This window comes from Bubalus bubalis, chromosome 12 (genome assembly GCF_019923935.1).
Source record: "Bubalus bubalis isolate 160015118507 breed Murrah chromosome 12, NDDB_SH_1, whole genome shotgun sequence".
Classification (NCBI taxonomy): Eukaryota; Metazoa; Chordata; class Mammalia; order Artiodactyla; family Bovidae; genus Bubalus; species Bubalus bubalis.
In genome coordinates, this window is record NC_059168.1 from 1,278,742 (window position 1) to 1,302,619 (window position 23,878).

At 45.2% G+C, this 23,878-nt stretch overlaps 1 protein-coding gene across 2 annotated transcripts in view; it reads right to left on the bottom strand.

Annotated features, from left to right (window-relative positions):
- The window catches only part of ACOXL (acyl-CoA oxidase like), a 337,247-nt gene that overhangs the window by 119,699 nt on the left and 193,670 nt on the right, over positions 1-23,878 (bottom strand). For both annotated transcript variants that reach the window (XM_006047013.3, XM_006047014.3), the window contains exon 13: positions 348-437. In XM_006047013.3, coding sequence (XP_006047075.1) covers positions 348-437 — 90 coding nt within the window. The remainder of the gene's footprint in view (positions 1-347; positions 438-23,878) is intronic.

Genomic DNA, 23,878 nt, shown 5'->3' on the forward strand with positions numbered 1-23,878 from the left:
CAGATTCTTTACCACTAAGTCACTTGGGAAGCGTGGTTGCCTTCTGGGCACTTACAAAGTCTTTGGGAATAGCCTCCCAGGTAGAAGATATATGACTCTACACTCACAAGATGTAATTTTCTTAAGCCAAAAAAGATACCTTTCAACATCAAAAATCAGCTAGGAAATAAATTAATTAATCCCTTTCCCCATTCAACTACTGCAAAAATCAAGTGCCTAATGGAAAAACACTTGCCAATTAAACAAAGACTTCAGATGAAGACATAGGAAGAGCTTCAGACTTCTGGATAACACTTGATCTTGAAATTTTCACTGTTTAATAAGAATTAACATTTCCTAAGTCTTACCTGCAGCATGACGACATTGTCACCTTCAAAAGTGACAAACACATCTGTGTCACATTTTAAGCCTGAGATTTGATTTTCCATCATGTAACCCTATTGCAAAAAAGAGGAAAAAAAGACAAATTTTATATTTGCAGTCCCATCACTATAAAGGATTAACATTTTCTTTCAAATTAAAAACATACAGACAATTATTAAAAAAAAAAAAAGAAAATATCTTTATTTCTCTTATCCAGAATAACTATTCTAAGAATTTTGACCCGTCCCATTGGCTTTTGGCCCATAAATATTATTTGTGATGTGGTCTTCATTAGCAGCAAAAACATCTAAAAACAGTCATGTCACATTTTTCCAAAATATCTCAACAAATTATGCTAGCTTTTCTATTCCAAATCAAGGTGGGCTTCCCTGGTGTCTCAGTGGTAAAGAATTCACCTGCCAGTACAGGAGACTCAGGTTCAATCCCTGGGTCAAGAAGATCCCCTGGAGAAGGAAATGGCAACCCACTCCAATACTCTTCTCCAGGAAATCCCATGGACAGAGGAGCTTGGCGGGCTACAGTCCATGGAGTCGCAAGAGTCAGACACGACTTAGCAACTAAACAACAAATTCATGATTATATCCCACAAAATGCAGGTGAATGATGCCTCCCCCAACCCAACTCAACTACTGATACTACGTATAAAATAGATGACTAATGAGAACCTACTGTATAGCACAGAGAACTCTAGTCAATGCTCTGTGGTGACCTAAATAGGAAGGAAATCCAAAAAAGAGGGGACATACATATACACATAGCTGATTCTCTTTGCTGTACTGCAGAAACTAACACAACATTGCAAAGCAACTGCATTCCAATAAATTAAAAAAAAAAAATAAAGCAGAAAAGAATTAGCAAAGCTACCTATGATTCTTGGGAGACGTCATAAAAATCCTAAATTGCCACTCTGTCTCTTAATGTCCTTAAATACTCTGTATCCTGAATATACAGTGTTTCCAGCCCATTTCTTCTTCTTTTTTTCTTTTCTCACTTCCTGAAATCCTTGTTTAAAGGGCAGAAGCCTGCTGCTCCTTTCCAAAGTTCTGAAGTGTTTCTGCACACACCCTGGAAGAACCAGCTGCCCATGAGAAAATGGACCAGCCCCAGGCCAGAAGCGGAGGGAGCAGAGCTGCTCGTGTTTGGCCTTGGGCCCGTCACCTTCTCAAGGCCCCTATGCCCCCCTTCCAACTCATTGTTCTCCCCCTTAGCTCTCAAGATCCTTCCCTCTCTCAAAATCCGCTTCCAGATCAGTCCAGCCACGTAAGTTACACCAGAGGCAGCTGTCGCGCCACCTCTCCTGGGAGTATGTGCACCTTGGCTCTGCTAGGGAATGACCAGCTTCAGCCTCTGTTGGAGTCTTCAAGCCACGTGGGCCAGGGAGAGTTACAGAGGGCACTCCCTGGGGCAGCTGTGTATTCCAAACTCATGGTACCTGTTATCTTTGGGGTGTGTGTGTGCTCAGTCATGTCCAACTCTTTGCAACCCCATGGACTGTAGCCCGCCAGGCTCCTTCACCCATGGGATTTCCCAGGCAATTTTCTGGAGCGGGTTGCCATTTCCTACTTCTGACCCAGAGATCGAACCTGCGTCTCCTGCATGTCTTTCATTGTTAGGCAGATTCTTTGCCGCTGAACCACTTGGGACGCTTTTTCCTGGGGGAGCCACTTCATTTATGAAAATGGCCACTTGAGTGACAGAAGTGGGCAAGAAGGGGGCACTCTGGGTTCCTGATGCCCACGGGAAGCATCCCTGCTTCCTGCCCCAAGAGTCATCCTCTGATGCTCCCCTCCATCTCCTGGTTCCCCTCAGCATCAGCGCAGTCCGAGCAGGCCTTCTGCACAATGTTAGTTTACAGAAGCAAGGGCCTCTTCAACTCTCACTACATTCATAAAGGTAAAAATATTGTGTGTGTGTGTGTGCTAAGTCGCTTCAGTCATGTCCGACTTTCTGCTACCCTATGGACTCATCTCACACGCTAGTAAAGTAATGCTCAAAATTCTCCAAGCCAGGCTTCAGCAATATGTGAACCGTGAACTTCCTGATGTTCAAGCTGGTTTTAGAAAAGGCAGAGAAACCAGAGATCAAATTGCCAACATCCGCTGGATCATAGAAAAAGCAAGAGAGTTCCAGAAAAACATCTATTTCTGCTTTATTGACTATGCCAAAGCCTTTGACTGTGTGGATCACAATAAACTGTGGAAAATTCTGAAAGAGATGGGAATACCAGACCACCTGACCTGCCTCTTGAGAAAGTTGTATGCAGGTCAGGAAGCAACAGTTAGAACTGGACATGGAACAACAGACTGGCTCCAAATAGGAAAAGGAGTTCGTCAAGGCTGTATATTGTCACCCTGCTTATTTAACTTATATGCAGAGTACATCATGAGAAGCGCTGGGCTGGAGGAAGCACAAGCTGGAATCAAGATTGCTGGGAGAAATACCAATAACCTCAGATATGCAGATGACACCACCCTTATGGCAGAAAGTGAAGAGGAACTCAAAAGCCTCTTGATGAAAGTGAAAGTGGAGAGTGAAAGAGTTGGCTTAAAGCTCAACATTTAGAAAACGAAGATCATGGCATCCGGTCCCACCGCTTCATGGGAAATAGATGGGGAAACAGTGGAAACAGTGTCCAACTTTATTTTTCTGGGCTCCAAAATCACTGCAGATGGTGACTGCAGTCATGAAATTAAAAGATGCTTACTCCTTGGAAAGAAAGTTATGACCAACCTAGATAGCATATTCAAAAGCAGAGACATTACTTTGCCAACAAAAGTTCGTCTAGTCAAGGCTATGGTTTTCCCTGTGGTCGTGTATGGATGTGAGAGTTGGACTGTGAAGAAGGCTGAGCGCTGAAGAATTGATGCTTTTGAACTGTGGTGTTGGAGAAGACTCTTGAAAGTCCCTTGGACTGCAAGGAGATCCAACCAGTCCATCCTGAAGGAGATCAGCCCTGGGATTTCTTTGGAAGGAATGATGCTAAAGCTGAAACTCCAGTACTTTGGGCACCTCATGCGAAGAGTTGACTCATTGGAAAAGACTGTGATGCTGGGAGGGACTGGGGGCAGGAGAAGAAGGGGACGACAGAGGATGAGATGGCTGGATGGCATCACTGACTCGATGGACGTGAGTCTCAGTGAACTCCGGGAGTTGGTGATGGACAGGGAGGCCTGGTGTGCTGCGATTCATGGGGTCACAAAGAGTCAGACACGACTGAGCGACTGATCTGATCTGATCTATTCTGATGGACTATAGCCCACCAGGCTCCTCTGTCCTTGGGATTCTCCAGTCAAGAATACTGGAGTGGGGTGCCATGCCCTCCTCCAGGGGATCTTCCCGACTCAGGGATTGAACCCATGTCTCTTAAGTCTCCTGCACTGGCAAGCGGGTTCTTTACTGCTAGTACCACAGTGGTATTTATGCATAAATAAATCAGTAGCATTTCCAGTCTGGAGAAGCTGGGCCTCCCCATCCCATCATAGGCACAAGGGAAACCCCACTCCTACCCCTCAGGCAAACCACATGAGATCGGGTTCTGACTGAGCGTGATCAGGCCCGGAGACTGTTTCCCTGGCCAGGGAGTAGCTGAGTCAACTTTCACCGTCATCGTTCTACCATTTGTGAAGTACCCGCCACCAGCCAGATACCTCACTGGGCGCCTGATCCAAGTTCATTTATGATGTCACTTAATCCTTTTCTTCCTCTCGACAACCCTGTGAGGTAGGCGTTACTCTATTCTACAGATGAAGGGAGTGAGCCTGGAGGGCTATATTCCTGAATAACCTATCAAGTTCTGGTCCAGAAAAGATAAACATAGTGTATACCACCTCGGACCTGGGAAGAAGCCATTATACATAAGAAGCATACCTGCTAAAGGCTTAAAATAACAATTTGGAAGAAACAAAGTACTTTTCCCTTGAGCTCTGGTCTCTTCCATCAGGGGAGGGAGGAACCAGAGCTCTATAGTTCTGACACTTTTGAACTGTTCACACTCTGCCCTGGAAACCAGGCCAATCGGGGCTTTCCCATGACCAGACCAATGGTCCACTTGAGAGGCAGCAAACCAGCACAGAATCCCACCGACTCTCACAGAACGGGCACTGGAATTCCATAACATAAAGATGCCTCATGTTCCTGTGTTAGTTCTTCTCACACATTATAACTGATTTGAGACTCAGATAATTGATTTGAAATTGATGCTGAAACTCAGCTTTGAATGCCTCTCTTCATTTGAAAATTAAGTAAAACTGTGTGACTATGACTCGGATCATTTGAGACTCTCCAGGGTCCTGGCTGAGCCGAGGTGACAGGGCTCACGGCCCTCAAAGAGCTGGTGGAGAACTGAAATGAAGCAGTGGAGAGAAAACCCAAAGGCTAACCACATGCGAGGCGGCACCATGGCCAGCACGTCACCACCAAGCTCCTGAAACCACCAGGGCGGAGCTATGATCTAATCTCCTTAGAATAGCCTGAGGGGGCAGAGCAGGGACTGCCCGGGGCGTCATGACACCTCACACTGTCCCCTCCCACAGCCCATCCTCCCCAGAGCCAACACCCATGAGCCCTGCTTCTGCCCGGAGGAGGAGCGCCTCCGTGGGGCCCAGGATGGAGGGGCCTGGCTTCCTCCTTGGTGCTTCCTGGAGAATACGAAGTATTCTAGCGAAATGACCCGGGCTGTACTGCCTGCTCTACACTCCTATCCCTGCCCGAGACATTCCCCCATCTTTCAGCCACAGGGCTCCCTCATGCCCTGCTGGGATTCTGTTTCATTTTTCTAAGCCTCAAAATGGTCTCAGCCTTAACTGGGGAGCTAAAGAGGCCCACTCGGCCAGAGGAGCGCACGCGACCCACAGTTCTAGGCTCCTGATGCATCCGTGGTTGAAGCCTGGCTGGGGAACGGACTGAGTTCCCACCCTGCCTATGACATTGGGCATCTCTCCACCACAGGCCTGAAACTTCAGCCTCCAGTGTATCTCAAGTCAAATCTAAAACTTTACTCTGGAGAGGCCCTATCACAACATTATAGAGAGCATGTGCCTGAGTGTGGGGGTGTGTGTGTGTCTGTGTCCCCGGGAGTTCCTACATTGACATCCTAACCCTAAGGACCTCTAATGTGACAGTATTTGGTGATAAGACCTGTGAAAAGGTAATCAAGGTTAAATGAAGTAATTGGGATGGGTCCTAACCCATGATAACGGGTGTCCTTATCAGAAGAGACGTTAGGAATTTGTATCAACTGATGCTGAAGCTGAAGCTTCAATACTCTGGCCACCTGATGTGAAGAGCCAGCTCATTGGAAAAGACCCTGATCCTGAGAAATACTGAAGGCAACAGGAGAAGGGGTGGCAGAGGGTGAGATGGTTGGATGGCATCACCGACTCAATGGACATGAGTTTAAGCAAGCTCCAGGAGACGGTGGAGGACAGGGAAGCCTGGTGTGCTGCAGTCCATGGGGCCGCAAAGAGCTGGACATGACATAACAACTGAACAACAACAATCCCGCTCTTGTGTGCAAACTGAGTAAATCTTAATTCTGTTGAATTGGTTCATGGTGCTTTTCAGGTCTACTACATTCTTCTACTTTTCTGTATATTCATTCTATTAATTTTTGAGAGTTTGATTTTGAAATTCCAATGAAAAAATTGTAATTTATCTACTTAAAAAATAATTGTAATGTATAATGGAACTACATGCTCTGTATTTTCCAAGTCTCCTGTAAATGCATCATCATACTTTCATAATTTAAGAAATAAAGAAAGAGAAAAAAAGTAGAGACCCTGGGACACAGACACTCAGAGGGAAGAGTATGTGAGGACAAACGGAGGAGAAGATGGTCACATACAGGGCTCCCTGGGCGGCTCAGCTGGTAAGGAATCCGCCTGCAGTGCAGGAGATCTGGGTTCAATCCTTGGCTTGGGAAGATCCCTAGAGAAAGGAATGGCAACCCACTTCAGTGTTCTCACTCGGGAAATCCCATGGACAGAGGAGCCTGGCGGGCCACAGTCCAAGGGGTCGCAAAGAGTCGGACACAACTGAGCAATGAAACCATCACCAGAGGCCAAGAGAGAGGCCTTGGGAGAAACCAAGGCTGCCGACGCCTGGATCAGGACGTTCAGCCTCCAGAATTGTGGGACAGGACATTTCTGTTGCTTGAGCTTTGTTACGGCAGCCTGAGCAGTGTCTGTGTGTGCGCAGGACGTGTGCGTCTGACCATATGTGTGCAGCACTCTCTCCAATCCTGCTTGTTCTCCACCAGAGGGAAATTGACATGAACGGTTGCTCCGATGTGAACAGATCCCCTGGAGTCTTGGGAAATTCTTCTCTCCACCATCCTCTCTAGGCACTCCCTAGCACCTTGGGTTTTCATTATAAAATGAAATGGTTGCTTCCATCATTTTTCTTCTCTTCCACCTCGGACTCTTCTAAGCAGGGGCCTTGGCTTATACATTTCAGGTTGGGGACCGGGGAGATGAGAAAAACAAGGGGGAGTGAGGGGAGAAAGAGGTTTAATGCCCCAAAAAAGTGAATAATATTTTCCGTTAGCTTACTTCACTGTGAATAAAGAGAGAAATGTGGACTAGACAGAAGGAACTCTAAACGATGTGCTCCCCAAGCCAACAGCATCCTCAGGGGACATACGGGCCAGGATCTGGGAGGAAAGAGCAGGCTGGGTAGACACGTTACTCTAGCCTTGCCTTCTGGGTTACATCGGCCTCCGAGCAAGTAATTGTGAAAGTCATTAAGGTTGTGTCCCATTTCAGTGAGGGCCCCACAAAACATACTTTATGGTTTCAACTTTGTACACTGAAAAGTTTAATATGTTCCTGCTGCTTTTCACATCTCTGATTTTTTTTTTTTAGTATATGATTACGTTGAATAAGTATATCAGAACAAAATTAGAAACAGGCTTTCTTCCCCCCACCCAACCCTTTAAACCCATGGAGGGTACATTTTGTTCATTTTTAGAAGAAGAAGATAAAATCAGTCTTATCTTTTTGGCTAATGGAGGGTCAGTGGAAAGTAGAGAGACCATCCAGGAGGGACTTCTTGTGTCAATTTTACACCAACATATCTCTTGGAAAAGACCCTGATGCTGGGAAAGAGTGAGGGCAAGAGGAGAAGGGGGCGACAGAGGATGAGATGGTAGGACAGCATCACTGATTCAATAGACATGAGCTTGAGCAAAGTCCAGGAGACAGTGATGGACAGGGAAGCCTGGGGTGTCGCAGTCCATGGGGTTGCAAAGAGTCAGGCATGACTGGGTGACTGAACAACAACCACACATCTGTGCCAGCTGGCATGGAAGAGAACGCGTGCGGGTGACTGGGGTGTGTGTGTCACTGCTGCCTGTCCTGTGGCAGCTGTGATCAGCGTGGCATCTCCGGACAGCCCAGCAGACAGTGGGTGCTCTGACGCAGGCAGTGACACGTCATCCTGCCCTGCCCCGTGTGCTCTGGAACCACCCTGAACTCTCAGGGCCTGTGAACTGCGAGGGAATTCACCTGTGGGTCCCATCACCAAACGTTTGCTTGGGGTTTGCACCTCAGGCGCGGTGCCACACACTGCAGACCGCAGACACAGTCCTGTCCTCAGAAGACAGGCACCAGCCAAGCAGGCACAGAAAACAGGGGACTAAACAATCTGTGGTGGGATAAATGGCTGGAGAAGGTGTGGTATTAGACATACACACAGTGGACTGTTACTCAGCCATAAAAAGGAGCAAAACTGGCTCATCTGTCCAAAAAGCTGGACCTAGAGTCTGTCATACACAGTGAAGTAAGTCAGAAAAACACATAGCATATATTAACACATACATGTGGAATCTAGAAAAATGGTACATATGAACCTACTTGCAGGACAGGAAGAGAAATGCAGATGCAGGGAACAGATGTGCGGGTGAGAGGGTGGGACGAACTGGGCGACCAGCACTGACATATACACACAACCAGGTGTAACACAGCTGCTGGGAAACTGCTGCACAGCACAGGGGGCTCCGCTCGGCGCTCAGGGGTGACCTGGAGGGGTGGGGTGCGGGGGATGCACGCATCCAGCGGGTCCACTTCACTGTATAGCAGAAACTAACACCACACTGTCAAGCAATCATTGCTGTTGTTCAGTCACCCTGTCATGCCAAACTCTTGGCAATCCCATGGACTGCAGCACGCCAGGCTTCTTTGTCCTTCACCATCTCCCGGAGTTTGCTCAAACTCAGGTCCATTGAGTCAGTGATGCAATTATACTCCAATAATTAAAAAAAAAAAAATCCTCTGAGGTAAGTGCCAGAAAGGAAAAGATCTGCATTCCATGAAGAAAGAATAAACAAGAAAGACCTCTTCTAACCGAGATGCCAGAGAAAATTTTCAGGGCTTGTTTAACTTGGAGCTATAAAGAGGTCAGCCAAGCCAGAAATGGAGACAGCTTACTCCAGGTGAAAGAAGAGCACGTGCAAACACCCCGTGGCCAAGAAGGAGCACGGAATGTTTAGGACTGGAAAGAAGGCTGGACTGGAGGTGGTATGCGGGGAGGAGAGTGCCCCAGAGATAAGGTTGGAGACAGGTGTCAAGTGACTCAGCACCTCAGGAGGCACCTTGGACATTCGTTTAATTGAACATGTTAAGTTAGGTGCAATGTAAAATCATAAGATAATTGTATTCTTTGGGATAAGATGACTTGTGATTTTTAAAAGACGGCTCTGTCTGCCAAGTGATCACAGCCCACAGGAGGCAAGAGAGAAAAGAGTTGGACTAGTTGGTCAAGATGGGAGACCTGGGTGGCCTGGAGTTAGAGGGAGATGGGCTTGGATGAGCTGCGTGTGTGTGTTTTTGAGAAAGAGAAAGCCCGGGCCACATGAATGGGAGGTGTACGGTGTGGTGTTTACCAAGCTGAGCATCCTGGCAGGGAGTATGTTTACAGGAAAAGATCAAATGTTCATATCTATAAATGTTAGATGTGAGAATCAGTGAGACACCCAAGGGGCCTGGTCAAAATGAAGGTTAGATACAAGACTCTGCAGATGTAAGTAGATGTCTGGGATGGAGGTATAGCGTCCTCATTACATAACTCTACAAAACCAATGGAAGGAACAGAATTATCAAGAGTCTAACTACACAGGGGCTTCCCAGGTGGCGCTAGTGGTAAAGGACCCTCCTGCCAACGCAGGAGACGAAAGAGATACCGGTTTGATCCCTGAGTTGGGAAGATGCCCTGGAGGAGGAAATGGCAACCCACTCCAGTATTCTTGCCTGGAGAATCCCATGAAGAGAGGAGCCTGGCGGGTTGCAGCCCACAGGGTTGCAAAGAGCTGGACCCCACTGAAGCGACTTAGCACGCACACACTAACCTCACAGAGAAGAGAGGACTCAGGCTCATGTTATGGAAAATGCTAACATTCTGAGGTCAGGGAGAAGAAAACTAGCAGAGCAGACTAAGAAAACAAAGAAGCAGAAAGGAAGTTGAGAGCATGGTGTCCTGACAGCTTGGGAGAACGCTATGTTCGGCAGAGAGGGGTGGACCAGGGCAAAGGCTCCTGGGAGCTCAGGCAGGTGGGGACCCAGAAATATCCTCTGGACAGAGTCTTAGGGAGTCAACGGCAACTAGCCCAACACAGTTCAATAAGTATGCAGGCATAACTCAGAAGAAGAACCAAATTTGCTTGAGACATCCATCCCTGGCAATACAGCAGATGAGACAGTCTTTAACTAAAAATTAAATCACCAGTAGAACCACTGAAAATATGCTTGATAAAATATTTTTAAAAAATCACTTTGATGCATATCAAACTGATAAAGAGAAATATTCAAAAGCTAAACTCAGTAAGAAAGCATGACACCTAAATGGGTAGCAGGTGATAAGACCAAGTGAGAAGTTATATATAAAGAAATCTGTATAATAGCTAGGATATGGAAGCAACATAGATGTCCATCCACAGATGAATGGATAAAGAAGCTGTGGTACATATATACAATGGAACATTACTCAGCCATAAAAAGGAATGCATTTGAGTCAGTTCTAATAAGGTGCATAAACGTAGAGCCTATTATATAGAGTGAAGTAAGTCAGAGAGAGGAAAAGAAATGTTCTACATTAATGCATATATGTGAAATCTAGCAGGATGGTACTGATGAACCTATTTGCAGAGTAGCAGTGGAGATGCAGACATGGAGAACAGACTGTGGACACAGTGGGGGAAGGAGAAGGGGGACGAATGGGGACAGCAGCATCGAAACATACACACCACCATATGTAAAACAGAGAGCCAGTGGGAATTTGCTGTGTGACACAGGGAGCTCCGACCTGGTGCTCTGTGACAACCTAGAGGGCTGGGCTGGGGTGGGAAGCGGGAGGAGGCTCAAGGGGGAGGGAACATATGTGTGCCTATCACTGATTCATGTACATGTAAGGCAGAAACCAACACAACATTGTAATGCAATTATCCTCCAATTAAGAAAAAATAAAAATTTTAAAAAGAAAATAAAAGTCAAAAAATAAAATAAAGACACCTGTATAAACACAGTCCTCTGGGAAAACAATGTCCACCAGGGATTAAGTGAGAAAACACCACTCCTCACTCAAGAAGATAAGGAGGAAATTTGCTAGTCCCAGCTCTGGCTGTGGGTGGAGAGAGAAACATCTCTGCTTAGAATTCTGACCCTGGCCTGCATTCCTATGACTCTAGGGCCAGACTATGAGGCCCTCAAAACTACAAAGACAAAGGCAAAGCTACAAACCAGTTCAAGTGGGTTGTGGTCTCCAGTCCTCTGGCAGAGATTAATGCAGATCCTTTCTGCCTGGAAAGAACTTACGGAGATAAAACTCCAAAATTCTAGCATCACAAAATGCAAGAGCAAGAAAAGGACAATCAGAAGAGATAGATAACAATAAACAGAAGCAAAACTTCAGAGGGAGTAGGTATTAGCTACTACACCAAGAAGGATGATATAAGAACACAAAGAGACAATATTGAAAATGACAACGGCCTAGGACTTCCCTGGTGGTCCAGTGGCTGAGACTGTGCTCCCAGCGCAGGGGGACCAGGTTCCACCCCTGGTCAGGAAACTAGATCCCACATGCCACAACTAAGACCTGGCACAGCCCAATAAAGAAATAAACAAACAAAAATAAATATTCAAAAAAGCACAGTGGCCTAAAATTGTCCAAAATTGTCAAGAGACACAAATCTACATATTCAGCAAACACAAATGACCCCAAATAAGGGAAATAAGGTAACAAATTCATACTTAGATACATTACAGTGAAACCATAGATCATCAAAAAATAAAATAAAAACCTTTAAAGAAGCAAAGAGAAAAAAAGAGACAGCCATGAAAAATTATAATTAGACACACAACTGATTCCTCAGCAACAAGAGAATCCAGAATAACAGTAAAAACTTCAAATGCTGAGAGAAAAGAACTGTCACCCATGAATTCTATCCTTAACAGTGCTTGAACTTTCAAGGCTGAGATTGAAATAAAGACACATTTAGACAAAGAAAATTACGTTTACTGTCAAAGACCCACACTATTTTGAAGAAAGTACTCCATGAACAAGGAAAATGACCAAAAAAATGCAAGAAGGAATGGTGAGCAAAGAAATTGGTTAAAAAAAAAAAAAGTGGTAGTTCTAGAGAAATCCTGATTCCATATAATAATAAATATGATAGCTAATGCCTGGGATTAAAAAAACATACTAGTAAAGGAATGGACAGGGATGCTATAGAACATGGGAGCTGATTAGTGAAAACAACTGAAGCTCTCATATTTTGGGGAGAATGGGAAAATCATGATTAATTTTAGACTTTGTATGTTAAAGTACATACTCCAGCTGCTGCAGAGACCACAGAGTGAACACTAGGGACCCCCCGGCCGTCCAGTGGTTACGGCTCCATGCTTCCAGTGCAAGGCGGCAGCTTCAGTCCCCGTTTCCCTGCCCAGGGATGGTACGGTCCAAAAAAAAGAACATCGTAGAGTGGAAACTGGAAGAGAGAAGAGTGGAAAGGTTGGGATGGGGGTTGGGGGATAACAATAAATCTGAAATAAAGTAAGAAACCCAAACAAACAGAGGTAAGACACAGCAAAATAGGAAGCAAAGGGTAAGACAGAAGAAATTAACTCGGATACATCAGCAATGACAACAAACATTTAGACTAAACAGATAAAGAGGAGGTTGTCAGAGTAAACAAAATCTAAAAGCCAGATAAGTGTTGTAAAACCAATACAATATTGTAAAGTTAAAAAATAATAATAATAATAAAATAAAATCTAAAAAAAAAAAAGAAACATAAATGCAACACACTAAGACAGAAAGGCTGAGTAGAAGCATGTTACACATAAAGACCAGCCAAACAGAAGCTGTTACCCTCAAATTAAAACTGGGCAAAATACACTTTAAGGCATTAGTAAAGCTAAAGAGAGTCACTGCAAAAAACTGAAGATTAAATTCACTAGGAAAATAGGACAATTCTAAATCTGTAAACAGCTAAGAGCACAATTTCACAACTTCAAAAGAATGAGGCCAAAATTGGTACGAACACAAGGAAACATCAACAAACCCACCACCAACAGTGAAAGAGTTTAGTCCACTCAATCATCGATAGATCAGACAGATCAAAACCTCAGTAAGAACAGGGAAAATTGGGATAATGCCACTAATCAGCTTGATCGATTGGTCACATTAAAAACCCTCTAGCTCATTAAGGAATGCATCTTCCTTTGAAGATCACATGGAAACTGGCCATACTATAGTCACAAAGTAGCTCATACTAAATTTGTATACCTATGGCTGATTCATGCTGAGGTTTGACAGAAAACAACAAAATTCTGTAAAGCAATTATCCTTCAATAAAAAAATAAATTAAAAAAATAATCTGTATCACACTGGCCATTTTCTCTGACTACAATGGAATTAAGGGGAAAAGCAACATAATAATAATTATTATAATGACAACAAAATAAGAATCCAAGAGTCACTAAAAGGAAGACAGTGTGTACAGTGGTTGTACTTTGTAGCCAAACTGTCTCAGTTTAAATCTTGGTTCTGCCAACTCAGGAGCTCTGTGATCTTGGACAAATTGCTTAAACTCCCTATGTATTCTCATTTTTCACATATGTCATATGGAGTCACAATGGTCCTACTTTGTGAAGATGTTGGGAGGATTACATAAGGTAATATATGTGAAATGCGAAGATTAGTGGCTGGCACATAGTAAGAATTCAACAAAGTTTGGCTGTTAATATCTTTAAATGCTAGACATTAGGAAATTTAAAAAAACCCACTCAGCCAATTCACAGGCCAAATAAATCATTATGGACATTAAAACTTAAATGTTTATAATAGAATTGGAGAGACGGCAAAAATTAATGAGATAACATGCAAGTTAATGTAACAAAAGAAGCTGCTGCTAAGTCGCTTCAGTCGTGTCCAACCCTGTGCGACCTCAGAGATGGCAGCCCACCAGGCTCCCCCATCCCTGGGATTCTCTGGGCAAGAACACTGGAGTGGGTTGCCATTTCCTTCTTCAATGCATGAAAGTGAAAAGAAGAGTAGAAAGCAAATAAACCCAAAGGGAGTACAAGGAAATAAACAATGAAGACAAAAATCAATGACATGGACATCTCAGAAATAATCTGGAGATCAACAGAACCAAAACTTTATTATTTGAAGGAAAAAGAAAACAGATCAAGAGATAAAGGAATGGGGAAAACAAACAATATTAGGGTGGCAAAGGCAGCATAATTACAGATCAGATCAGATCAGTCGCTCAGTCGTGTCTGACTCTTTGCGACCCCATGAATCGCAGCACACCAGGCCTCCCTGTCCATCACCAACTCCCGGAGTTCACTCAGACTCACGTCCATCAAGTCAGTGATGCCATCCAGCCATCTCATCCTCTGTCGTCCCCTTCTCCTCCTGCCCCCAGTCCCTCCCAGCATCACAGTCTTTTCCAATGAGTCAACTCTTCGCATGAGGTGCCCAAAGTACTGCAGTTTCAGCTTTAGCATCATTCCTTCCAAAGAAATCCCAGGGCTGATCTCCTTCAGAATGGACTGGTTGGATCTCCTTGCAGTCCAAGGGACTTTCAAGAGTCTTCTCCAACACCACAGTTCAAAAGCATCAATTCTTTGGCCCTCAGCCTTCTTCACAGTCCAACTCTCACATCCATACATGACCACAGGAAAAACCATAGCCTTGACTAGACGAACCTTTGTTGGCAAAGTAATGTCTCTGCTTTTGAATATGCTATCTAGGTTGGTCATAACTTTCCTTCCAAGGAGTAAGTGTCTTTTAATTTCATGGCTGCAGTCACCATCTGTAGTGATTTTGGAGCCCAGAAAAATAAAGTCTGACACGGTTTCCACTGTTTCCCCATCTATTTCCCATGAAGCGGTGGGACCGGATGCCATGATCTTCGTTTTCTGAATGTTGAGCTTTAAGCCAACTCTTTCACTCTCCACTTTCACTTTCATCAAGAGGCTTTTGAGTTCCTCTTCACTTTCTGCCATAAGGGTGGTGTCATCTGCATATCTGAGGTTATTGATATTTCTCCCGGAAATCTTGATTCCAGCTTGTGTTTCTTCCAGTCCAGTGTTTCTCATGATGTACTCTGCATATAAGTTAAATAAACAGGGTGACAATATACAGCCTTGACATACTCCTTTTCCTATTTGGAACCAGTCTGTTGTTCCATGTCCAGTTCTAACTGTTGCTTCCTGACCTGCATACAACTTTCTCAAGAGGCAGATCAGGTGGTCTGGTATTCCCATCTCTTTCAGAATTTTCCACAGTTTATTGTGATCCCCATAGTCAAAGGCTTTGGCATAGTCAGTAAACCAGAAATAGATGCTTTTCTGGAACTCTCTTGCTTTTTCCATGATCCAGCAGATGTTGGCAATTTGATCTCTGGTTCCTCTGCCTTTTCTAAAACCAGCTTGAACATCAGGAAGTTCACGGTTCACATATTGCTGAAGCCTGGCTTGGAGACTTTTGAGCATTACTTTACTAGCATGTGAGATGAGTGCAATTGTGCGGTAGTTTGAACATTCTTTGGCATTGCCTTTCTTTGGGATTGGAATGAAAACTGACCTTTTCCAGTCCTGTGGCCACTGCTGAGTTTTCCAAATTCGCTGGCATATTGAGTGCAGCACTTTCACAGCATCATCTTTCAGGATTTGGAATAGCTCAACTGGAATTCCGTCACCTCCACTAGCTTTGTTCGTAGTGATGCTTTCTAAGGCCCACTTGACTTCACATTCCAGGATGTCTGGCTCTAGGTCAGTGATCCCACCATCATGATTATCTGGGTCGTGAAGATATTTTTTGTACAGTTCTTCTGTGTATTCTTGCCATCTCTTCTTAATATCTTCTGCTTCTGTTAGGTCCATATCATTTCTGTCCTTTATCGAGCCCATCTTTGCATGAAATGTTCCTTTGGTATCTCTGATTTTCTTGAAGAGATGCCTAGTCTTTCCCATTCTGTTGTTTTCCTCTATTTCTTTGCCTTGATCACTGAAGAAGGCTTTCTTATCTCTCCTTGCTATTCTTTGGAACTCTGCATTCAGATGTTTATATCTATCCTTTTCTCCTTTGCTTTTCACTTCTCTTCTTTTCACAGCTATTTGTAAGGCCTCCCCAGACAGCCATTTTGCTTTTTTGCATTTCTTTTCCATGGCAATGGTCTTGATCCCTGTCTCCTGTACAATTGTCATGAACCTCATTCCATAGTTCATCAGTCACTCTATCTATCAGATCTAGGCCCTTAAATCTATTTCTCACTTCCACTGTATAATCATAAGGGATTTGATTTAGGTCATACCTGAATGGTCTAGTGGTTTTCCCTACTTTCTTCAATTTAAGTCTGAATTTGGCAATAAGGAGTTCATGGTCTGAGCCACAGTCAGCTCCTGGTCTTGTTTTTGCTGACTGTATAGAGCTTATCCATGTTTGGCTGCAAAGAATATAATCAATCTGATTTTGAGGATAAAAGATAAGAGGGGCTTATGAACTTTATACCAATAAATTTTAAAAAGAAATGGACGAATTAATAAGCAAATATAAATTACCAAAACAGATTCAAGAAGAAACAGAAAACCTGAATGGCTACAACTACTCCAAGAAAGATAATTAATCATTTTAAATGTCTAAGAAAAGAACTATGAGACCTATATGACTTTCCAGGTATTTGTACAAAGTATCTAAGGAACAGATCATTCTATTTTATGCAAACTCTTTAAAAGAGTAGAAAAAGAAGAAATTCTCCCTTCCCAATTCATTTAATGGGGTTATTATAATTTTGATACCCAAATTAGCCACGGGCAGAACTAGGAAAGAACAACACAAGACAATCTCATGATCACAGATGAAAAAATCCTAAACAAGCACTGGCAGACAGAACCAACAGTGAATTAAAGACACACACATACATACACAAAGCCTCTACATAAACTAAGGGTAGAACATACCTGCCTTAACATGATAAATATCCACACCAAACACCAACACCAGAATATCCACACCAAATAAAATCCTTAATGGTGGAAAAGTAAGCACATCCCCATTAAAGTCAAGAATAAAATATAAGTGACCATTATCAACCACTTCTTTAACCACTGCATGGGAATTCCTGGCCACTTCAATGATATGACAAAGGCATAAATGTAAATAACTGAAAAGGAAGAAACAAGCTATTCATGTTTCATAGGGAATATGATTAGGATCATAGGGAAACAGAAAAGAACTACAAACAGCTTATTAGAATTGTCATGACAGTTTAACAAGGTTGCTGGATATAAGATCAATACACAAAATTCAACTCAATTTCTATACATCAGGCTGAAAGGATTATTGAGAAAGTATTTAAAACCTATCACATATATCACAACAGATATCTACTCAGCTGCTGCTGCTGCTGCTAAGTCACTTCAGTCGTGTCCGACTCTGTGCAACCCCATGGACTGCAGCCTACAAAGCTTCTCCGTCCCTGGGATTCTCCAGGCAAGGACACTGGAGTGGGTTGCCATTTCCTTCTCTAATGCATGAAAGTGGAAAGTGAAAATGAAGTCGCTCAGTCGTGTCTGACTCTTAGCGACCCCATGGACTGCAGCCTACCAGGCTCCTCCATCCATGGGATTTTCCGGGCAACCGTACTGGAGTGGGGTGCCATTGCCTTCTCCCATCTACTCAGCTACTATCTGACAACTGTCTCACCACCTATACAACTGGGACATCAGCAGGCATGTTCACTCAATGTGACTCCATTCCCTAGCCAAAAATGTCTGGGTTGGGAAGGACACCAACTTCAACTGAGCCAGGGATTCAGCAAGAGATCTACAAGACCCCATCTCGGACAGTAGCTGGAAAGGAGATGCTATAAGTTCCACAGCCAAAGGGCAGCCACATACGCAGTGGAGCAAGAAGAATGGGCAGACACCAGGAGGCAAAGGCTAAGACTATGCCCCAAAGGAGGAGAAACCAAGGACAGGGTTGCCTGTACTCTAGGCTCCTTCCCAGTTCCTGGTCCTCATGAGACCTCCCAGACCTCACGAGATGTGACTTCCAGAACATATCTCTCTCTCTCTTAAGATATAGTCTCCCTTCTTGGTTGAGCAAATTTGTAATGGGTCTGTCTTATTTGCATCCAAAGAATCTTAACTAATTCTTAACAAATTTAGAAGTCAGTCTTGAAAAGCTTCTTTTCCTTTCCTTATTTCCTTGATGTGATGGACTGAATCCTTCTGGAGAGCTGTGAACCATCTCAAGGGAGGGTAAAATGAGAATATGGTAGATTCAAAATTTGGCAAATCATCCCAGGATGGATTCCAACTCTATCCATTATTCTCTCATATGTCTGGATGTTCTCCATTGCATATAAAATTTATAATTGCCTTCTTTACGCCCTTAAGAAATTTGGACTGAGATCTTCAAAGGAACATTGCCAATAAAGTGGATTGTCCTAGGGTCATTTTAATAATCTCTCTTTTCTGTATCAGTGATGAGGGTCAGTTTTACTGCCTGCTACTCTCCCAACTCATTTTCTTGACAAGATAAGACCTACTAACATAAGACACTCACAAATAGGACATGTGAATCTTCTCACTAGGAGATTTTTTTTTTCCAGTGACCAGAGGTTAACAATACAACACAGAGACTTGTTTACAAATTGTGGATTATGTTAAATGAGGGCCAAGTGTAGAACATTGATCAACAATAGGACCCAGGGGCCAGAAACAAAGTTGTCATCCTCCTGCCCCGGGAAAAAAGCAAGGTCTAGAATTAAGGGCAAAAAACTAAGATGGGAAGACCTGAATTAGAGCCCTGCATCCACCTTTTAGGGCTTCCCAGGTAGCTCAGTGGTAAAGAACCTGCCTGCAACGCAAGAGACACAGGAGATGCAGGTTCAGTCCCTGGGTGGGGAAGATCCCCTGGAGGAGGACATGGCAACCCACTCCAGTATTCTTGCCTGGGGAACCCCATGGCCAAAGGAGCCTGGCGGGCTACAGTCCAAAGGGGTTACAAAGAGCTGGACACGGCTGAGTGACTGACTGAGAGAAATAGCAACCACCTCCAGTCTTATTTCCTTCATCCATGGGAAACTGTGTAGACAATTACTCCCACTCATAGGACTGTTGGAGGATTAAAGACAGCCACATCTACATAGGTCCCGGCATTTTACCTAGCATGGACTCAAAGAATGTCAGAGAGGCAGAAATAGAAACCTCTTTTAAACAATAAGAAACAATTCCTCTAATCTTGGAACAAGGTTCTTTCAAAGTTGAGAAATAACTAATCATCATAAAGCTTTTTTTTATTGTGCTGTCTTTCTAAATCCCTACAATCAGAAAGTGATAGCAGAAATAAGCAGAAACCTAGGTTTTCATCTGGGATTCTTCTTGAAGGCTCTCAATCTGTCCAGAGAAAGGGGTCTTTGATCCATGAAATCAACGACTCATTGGTTCCCTAGAAAAATTAGGCTGGGGCTGAGCAAAGGTTCTGGCTGATAAACCTGTCATGGCAACCACTAAGAAGGCCCTTCTATTGGGGTCAACACTTGGGCCCCAGCCAGTCCCTTCTTAGGAGGTTTGCCAGATACAGTCTTGGATCCTTTCTTAGTATGGGCTGAACCTTTTCCACTTTGCTACCCAGTTACTTCATGTTACAGCTTAACTTGCCCCTACCCCACCTACACATGCACTCCTAGCCAACTGGACCCTTGACCTTCAGACTCGGAATCCACCACAAGCATCACTAGCTCCTCATGCCCAGGCACTAGACAAGACGTTTTGTGAGTGTTTCCTCTTATGAAATTAGATGGGGGAGCAAAATCGTCTCTGCCATATTAGATCCAAGTCAGGCTGACCTACTTACCTGTTTTGAGAGATACATGTCTAGGGGATTGCTGCTAAGCTGAGCTTTTAAACAAACATCATCTATTGTATCCTGGGAAACAGTAGATCTGCAGCATCCGGGAGGGAGGGAGGACCTCGCATGACTGTCCTTCTTGCAACAGCTTCCCTGCCTGTCCCCCACAGCCTACCTTGTCTGCAGCCCACTTGGCCTCCTAGAAGAGCTTTGATCCTTCTTGTGGCTGGGCACTGGCCCACTAAGCTCTTGAATCTTTTTTTTTTTTTTTTTTGGCGCGGGGCGTGCTACATAGCATACGGGATCTTAGTTCCCCGACCAGGGATCGAACCTGAGCCTGTTGTAGTGGGAGCATGGAATCTTAACCACTGGACTGCCAGGGAAGTCCCAGAGCTCTTGAATTTTTGAGTCTAGTTTTTCTACCTCTTCTGGCTCTTGTTTGGCCACTAGCCCTCTTAATTGCCTGCCTCTGGAGACCAGATATCCTCACTGGTCTGCGACATGGCAGGAAACCAGGAATCACATGCAGGAGTCGGCCACCAGGAGCAGGCTCCCAGCAGAGGCCGGCCGGGCTCCTTCAGGAGTGGAGTGAGGGCCTGCGCCTCAGCACAGGGACTCTGTGCCATCTCTCTGGGAGTCTCAGAGTTCTGTTTTGTCTATTTCAGGCCTCGGCTATGTCCCAAGAAACAGTGGATGCCAGATAAACGAGGCGATGGTAAGTCTCCTGAGGATCCAATCTTGGGACAGAGCCTACTGAATAACCAGTGAGCTCAGCATCACATGGCTTTTTTTTCCCTTTAATTTACAAACACCGGTAATTGTTTCAGTGTCCTCTTGTGCAATCTTATAGCGATTCTGTCATTGCCCGGCTGGATTGTATCTCTGAACAGCAAACAGCAGCTCCATGTCTAACATGAAAGGAACAGTCAACGCATGTTTGCTGATAACCTTATCATCATGGTGGGTCAGAGATCTCTCCTGAGACTTTATCCTGCTCCAGTCTTGTCTGCATATTTCTTCAGGCTGCTTCAGCCAATTTTGCTCTCCCGTGGAATTCAGGAACATGCTGAGCAGAAGTGCGGCAGCCAGGGTCAGAGATGAGAAGGCTTCCAGGGAGAGGCCCTGATGGGAGTGGTGGGTGGGGGGCAGGGTGCCTAAAATCCTGCAGCGGAATCTAATCTTGACCACTGGCCCAGGGATCCCAGGGTGGGTATCTCCCAGTGCTGGAGGGCACAGTTGCAGGCCATGGACATCCACGTACAGGTAATGCTCAAGGGTCAAGGGATACTGTAGAAGTTCCCCGTGAAGAATTTTGCTGTGCAGGGTCAAGGTCAGCAGCTGGGCTTCAGCTCTGCCCCAGTGGAGAGGGGGTGGGGTGCAGAGTGGGGACCATGCAGCCTATGCTGGCCCCTGGCTTGTCTCTCCAGTCCCTGATGCTATAGAGTCAGATTTGCTGAGAAAATACTTGCCTCCAGAGTCCAAGGCTGGCCCCTGAAGAGCCCCACCCATGCAGCTCCCACACAGATCAAACACATCAGGATGGGATTTAGGGAAGAGCAGAGACAGCTGGGATGCTTCACTGTAATCACAGCCAGGAAAAAGACAGACAAGGAGAGTCTTTACTGAAGCTTACCATGCTTCCCAGGTGGCACTAGTGGTAAAGAATCTGCCTGCAACAGAGGTGATGTAAGAGATGCAGGTTCGATCCCTGGGTCGGGAAGATACCCTGGAGAAGGAAATGGCAACCCACTCCAGTATGCTTGCTGGGAAATCTCACGGACAGAAGAGCCTGGTGGGCTACAGTCCATGGGATCGCAAAGAGTCAGACACGAGTAAGACACTGCAATACTATGCTGTAGGCTTTAAAAGAGAAGGAACCTGAGGCTCCCAGAGGAAAAGCCCAAGGTCACAGCGTCCTGACCCTGAGATCCCACCCCTTCCTTGAGGAGCTGCCCCTCCCACCTCCCAGAGTTTCCTCCCCACCAGGCGGCCCCACAAGGGGTACAATGAATTCCAGGGCTCTGTTTTCCACTCCTCACTCAGCTGGTGGTAGGAAATTCAATCTGGGTTTGTTTAGATATGGAGAAAAGACGCCAGTGTAAGTCCAGTGAAACAGCAACAGTCTGAAGACTTGGTTTACCCGTCAATCCTTGGAAAAGGAAGGTGAGGAGCTAAGGAAGCAAAAGAACTGAGTCATGTGACTACTCCGAGGGGTGGAGTCTGTTCTCTGAGTTCACACATGCGGGCAGGTAAACGGGTTTCATCACTTCCAAACCAGGCTGGTGGATGCTCAGCTTACACACTGAAGTTAGAAGCCACAGTGCAGACCACGTGTGAGCATGAAGCTCCAGCCCTCGGGAACATTAGGGCTGTCCCAGGAATGGATGGTGACTCCCCAGCTCCTGGTCCAGCCTCTTCTCGGTTATAAACCTCACATCATGTTGTTATGATTTTCGTTTAAACAATTATATATTTTTAATTAATTAATTGGCTGTGCCGAGTCTTAGTTGCAGCACACAGGATCTTCAGTCTTCCTTCACCATTATATATTTTTATGCTTATCTTCTTGCTCAACTTAACTCACAATTGTTACAAAGGAAAGCTTACCCTCATTTTATATGTGTGAAAAATGAGGCAAAGAGAAGGCAATAACTTTCCCATAGTGTTACTGGCTTCAAAGTCAGTAAATGTGAGTTGAAATATGTTTTGTTTTGTTTTGTTTTTTTTGCAAGCAAGACCTCCTTAGACCTATGGGCCACAGAAGTGGTTTTCATTACCATCTCAGCAGCCCCCAGACTCAGCCACACTTCACTCCTAGAGACTTCCTGCCTGCAGAAGATGTAGTGTCTGAAAATACAGCTTAAAACAATTAGAAGATGCTCATGCTTTTCTTTCAACAAGTATCTGCGTATGTGCTAAGTGGCTTTAGTCGTGTCCGACTCTTTTCCACCCTGTGGACTATAGCCCACCAGGCTCCTCTGTCCATGGGATTCACAAGGCAGGAATAATGGAGTGGGTTGCCATTTCCTCCTCTAGGGGATCTTCCTGACCCAGGGATCGAACACACGTCTCTTACATCTCCTGCCTTGGCAGGCAGGTTCTTTACCACTAGTGCCACCTGGGAAGCCCCTTCAACAAATATTTATGTCTCTACAAATAGTTCTGGGTAAGATGTTGGGTGGATATGGGGGTGGAGAGGAGAAGGGAAGGAACAAAACTAGAAAACAGGGACCCCTTCCTTCTGTTTCCGAGGAGTTGCTGGGAAGTCACTGGAGGCAGCAGCACCCAGGATTACAGGGCTGGCATCTGGCATCTTCCCAGCCCGGAAGAGCAGCCCTCCAGGGTCAGCTGCTTTTCTGTAGGATGGTGGGTGGAGGGGTCATTTCTGCACTGCCGGGCACTGCCGGGTGATGCTGGACAGTGAAAGAGGAAAGACCAGGCAGGACCACCGGAAGAGCAGGAACCAGCCCCTGGCAGGGTCTCACAACACATCAGGCCACTACGAGCCATTGCCCCCGGCTGCCTCAGAGGACCCTGACTCCTCACCCCGCTGCACCCCAGCTCCAGCTGTCACTTTATCCTCCTTCTCCTTCTTTCCTGATGGAGCCCGACACCATCCCCACTGGAAAAGCAAGCATGTCCACCACCACCACCATCATGGGTACAGCCTGATTAACCAAGGTCCCCTTCACCACTCGCACATCTTTACTCAGTCACTGCAAGAGAAGTGACCAGGCCGGCTCTCACTCCCATCCACAGAGTCCACACGGGACAAACCTCAGGCTGCGCCTGCGGTGAAGGCATAGTCCCTCCTTGCCCCTCCATGGACCCAGGCTCCAATGCTCTGGGCTCTCCAGAAACTCAACCTCCCCCTTTATCTTCTACAGCAGCCCTTGATCTGCTCTTGACCTCTTCTCACTGCTGCTAAAATGCTTCAACCGCCCCTTCAGGTTCAGAGCTTCTATTTCTAGGCAAATATTCAAACAAGTTCTAGATGGAATTGAGGCTCAAGGCCCAAGAGGGGCTCCCTCCTCCCCGCATCCTCCTGCAGTACCTGCTTCTGGCCCACATGATGATGAGGCGGGGTGGCCCATGGGCGTGGCCCACACAGGACTGTCGTCTGGGGCTGAACTCAGATGCT